The sequence below is a fragment of the Hemitrygon akajei genome, chromosome 9 (genome assembly GCF_048418815.1).
Source record: "Hemitrygon akajei chromosome 9, sHemAka1.3, whole genome shotgun sequence".
In the NCBI taxonomy this organism is placed as follows: Eukaryota; Metazoa; Chordata; class Chondrichthyes; order Myliobatiformes; family Dasyatidae; genus Hemitrygon; species Hemitrygon akajei.
Window position 1 is genome coordinate 21,488,974 of NC_133132.1, and position 4,253 is coordinate 21,493,226.

The following is a 4,253-nucleotide window of genomic DNA, read 5'->3' on the forward strand; positions in this document are numbered from 1 at the left end:
GGTAGGGGTGGGGTGGGAGGGAAGGGGAAGGGAGGAGAAAGAAGGCAGGGCAGGGGCGAGAAGCGGAGTGGAAGTGACGGCGGGGAGGGGAGGGGAGGGAGGGGAGGGAGGGGGAGGGAGGGGAGGGAGGGGAGGAGGGAGGGGAGGGGGAGGGGGAGGGGGGAGGGGGGGAGGGGGGGAGGGGGGAGGGGGAGGGGAGGGTGGGGAGGGGGGAGGGGGAGGGAGGGGGGAGGGGGAGGGGAGGGGAGGAGGGGAGGGGGAGGGGAGGGGAGGAGGGGGAGGGGGAGGGAGGGGGGAAGAGGGGAGGGAGGGGGAGGGGATGGGAGGGGAGAGGTGCGGAGGGCAGGGAAGGGAGGGGAAGGCAGGGGAGGGGTATTGGGGTAGAGGGGGAGGGGTAAAGGGTAGGCGATTGGGAGAGGAAAGGTAGGGGATGGGTGGGGAGTGGAGGGGTGGGAAGGGAGGGGGAAGGCAGGGGAGGGGAGGGGAGGTGTGGAGGGTGGGGAGTAGGGAGGGAAAGCGGAGGAGAGGAGAGGGGAGCGGAGCGGAGGGGGTCGGAAGTGAAATTCGGAAGGGTCGTGGGGAGCGGTGGCTGAAGGCAGATCCAGATCCGAATCCGCACGGATTCCAGCATCGACCTGCCGCTGTGACACTCGCCAGAAAAGCCCGAGGTTCCCGGCCCGGTGTAGGCCCAGCACGCCCTTCGGGGACCCCGATCCCCAGTTCCGCTGTCCACCTGCTCCCTTCCCTGCCGCAACAGACTCACATCTGCGCCACCACTTTCTGCCGGAAAGCAATGCTCCGCCATTCGCTGTCCGTCACATTCACATCCATGTTGCGGCGGCACTGACTCACTGAGAGCGAACTGCCTGCCGGGCACAGGCGGCCAGGCGGGGGCGGTGGACTGGCGAGCGCGGGCCGACGGGTGCGGTCCTCCCGCCGCCCGGGGGCGCTCCCTCAGTCCTCCCGCCGCCCGGGGCCGCTCTCTCAGTCCTCCCGCCGCCCGGGGGCGCTCTCTCAGTCCTCCCGCCGCCCGGGGGCGCTCTCTCAGTCCTCCCGCCGGCCTGGGGCGCTCTCTCAGTCCTCCCGCCGGCCTGGAGGGCTCTCTCAGTCCTCCCTCCGTCTGCCCTGAGTCCTCCCGCCGGCCTGGGGCGCTCCCTCAGTCCTCCCGCCCGCCGGAGGCACTCTCTCAGTCCTCCCTCCGTCTGCCCTCAGTCCTCCCGCCGGCCTGGGGCGCTCAGGAGCCTGGCCGCCTGCTTCAGGATGGGGATCGGAACGGGATCTGAAGGGTGATGGCTATCTGGGAGAACCGATAGGAGGTAAGGCACCTGCGGGGGGTTGTCGACCCCATCACATACCCACTCTCCTCGCCACCGAGGGAATCTTCAAGCAGCATTTCTTTACTCAGAACATTGTTTTCTTCTCGTCAATACCTTCAACGAGGAGGTCAGGGACCTCTGGAGACCAATCCTCCATTTGTTACATACACCGATGAACTATTCCTCTTTTGCAATATTTATTTATTTAGTTTTGTACTTTAATGTCTCTTTGTGCTACTGCCAGAAAACAATAAATTTCATGACATATGTAAGTGAAACTAAGCCTAATTCTAATTCTGGTTAGGGATTTGAAATGATGGACAGGGGTTAATGCTGACAAATGTTGATCAGATTGGCTGTGAAGGGGAACTGTGAAGGGCTTCTCTTGATCCTCAACGAGAACGTGAAAACAGGCAAGAATGAGGGAGGTAGGAACTCAACAGGTCAAGAAGTGAGCCACTCACAGCTCTACTACCTGGACCAAAGCCCTCCATTCCCCTCCAATTCATGTGCAGTACCATTCCAAATTTCTCTTGGGTGTTAAAGTCAAACCTGCATCTACCATCTCCCCTGGCAGCTTGTTACGTGGCACTTTCTCTGACTAAACAAGTCACCCATCAGTTCTCCTGAAATATTTCACCTTTCACCCTTAACCTATGACTTGTAGTTCTACCTCACCAAACCTCAGTCGAAAAACATACAAAATGCTGGTGGAACACAGCAGGCCCGGCAGCATCTATAGGAAGAAGCAATGTCAACATTTTGGGACGAGACCCTGCGTCAGGACTAACTGAAGGAAAAAATAGTAAGAGATTTGAAAGTAGGAGGGGGAGGGGTAAATCCGAAAGGATAGGGTGGGGTGAAGCTAAGAGCTGGAAAGTTGATTGGCAAAAGGGTACAGAGCTGAAGAAGGGAAAGGATCATGGGACGGGAGGCCTAGGGAGAAAGAAAGGGGGAGGGGGAGCACCAGAGGGAGATGGAGAACAGGCAGAGAGAGAGAAAAAAGGGGGGGGGGAATAAATATATCAGTGATGGGGTAAGAAGGGGAGGAGGGGCATTAACAGAAGTTAGAGAAGTCAATGTTCATGCCATCAGGTTGGAGGCTACCCAGCTGGTATATAAGGTGTTGTTCCTCCAACCTGAGTGTGGCTTCATCTTGACAGTAGAGGAGGCCATGGATAGACATATCAGAATGAGAATGGGACGTGGAATTAAAATGTGTGGCCACTGGGAGATCCTGCTTTTTCTGGTGGACCGAGCGTAGGTGTTCAGCAAAAACGGTCTCCCAGTCTGCGTCGGGTCTCACCAATATATAGAAGGCCGCACCGGGAGCACCGGACGCAGTATACCACACCAGCCGACTCACAGGTGAAGTGTCGCCTCACCTGGGAGGACTGTCTGGGGCCCTGAATGGTGGTGAGGGAGGAAGTGTAAGGGCAAGTGCAGCACTTGTTCCATTTACAAGGATAAGTGCCAGGAAGGAGATCGGTGGGAAGGGATGGGGGGGACTGATATCTACTATAAGCCTACTGACTCTCACAGCTACCTGGACTATTCCTCTTCCGACCCTGTCTCTTGCAAAAATGACATCCCCTTCTCACAATTCCTCTGTCTCCGCCGCATCTGCTCTCAGGATGAGGCTTTTTATTCCAGGATGAAGGAGATGTCTTCCTTTTTGAAACAAAGGGGCTTCCCTTCCTCCACCATCAACTCTGCTCTCAAATGCATCTCTCCCATTTCACATACATCTGCCCTCACCCCATCCGCCCGCCACCCCACACAGGATAGGGTTCCCCTTGTCCTCACCTACCACCCTATCAGCCTCTGGGTCCAACGTATAATTCTCCGTAACTTCCGCCACCTCCAACGGGATCCCACTACCAAGCACATCTTTCCCTCCCCCCTCTTTCTGCTTTCCACAGGGATCACTCCCTAAACGACTCCCTTGTCCATTTGTCCCCCCCCATCCCTTCCCACCGATCTCCCTCCTGGCACTTATCCTTGTAAATGGAACAAGTGCTACACCTGCCCTTACACTTCCTCCCTCACCACCATTCAGGGCTCCAGACAGTCCTTCCAGGTGAGGTGACACTTCACCTGTGAGTCGGCTAGTGTGGTATACTGCGTCCGGTGCTCCCGGTGCGGCCTTCTATATATTGGTGAGACCCGACGCAGACTGGGAGACCGTTTCGCTGAACACCTACGCTCTGTCCGCCAGAGAAAGCAGGATCTCCCAGTGACCACACATTTTAATTCCACGTCCCATTCCCATTCTGATATGTGTATCTACGACCTCCTCTACTGTCAAGATGAAGCCACACTCAGGTTGGAGGAACAACACCTTATATACCGGCTGGGTAGCCTCCAACCTGATGGCATGAACATTGACTTCTCTAACTTCTGTTAATGCCCTTCCTCCCCTTCTTACCCCATCCCCGATTTATTTATTTTCCCCCCTTTTTTTCTCTCTCTCTCTGCCCATCACTCTGCCTGTTCTCCATCTCCCTCTGGTGCTCCCCCCTCCCCCTTTCTTTCTCCCTAGGCCTCCTGTCCCATGATCTTTTCCCTTTTCCAGCTCTGTATCACTTTCGCCAATCACCTTTCCAGCTCTTTAGCTTCACCCCTCCCCCTCTGGTCTTCTCCTATCATTTCGGATTTCCCCCACCCCCTCCACTTTCAAATCTCTTGCCATCTTTTCTTTCAGTTAGTCCTGATGAAGGGTCTCGGCCTGAAACGTCGGCAGTGCTTCTCCTTATAGATGCTGCCTGGCCTGCTGCGTTCCACCAGCATCTTGTGTGTGTTGCTTGAATTTCCAGCATCTGCAGATTTCCTCGTGTTTGCTCAGTAGAAAAAGCCATCTATAACCCTCATAATTTTAAATATCTCTGACAAATCTCCCGTCTTTCCCCTTTGCTCCAGGGAATAAAGTCCTGACTG

At 56.2% G+C, this 4,253-nt stretch overlaps 1 protein-coding gene across 3 annotated transcripts in view; it reads right to left on the minus strand.

Moving 5' to 3' along the window:
• med15 (mediator complex subunit 15) overlaps positions 1-921 on the minus strand; it is a 188,429-nt gene extending 187,508 nt beyond the window's left edge. For all 3 annotated transcript variants that reach the window (XM_073055608.1, XM_073055607.1, XM_073055606.1), the window contains exon 1: positions 764-921. In XM_073055608.1, the coding sequence (XP_072911709.1) occupies positions 764-831 (68 nt within the window). In that variant the 5' untranslated portion in view covers positions 832-921. The remainder of the gene's footprint in view (positions 1-763) is intronic.
• Between the last annotated feature and the right edge of the window lie 3,332 nt (positions 922-4,253).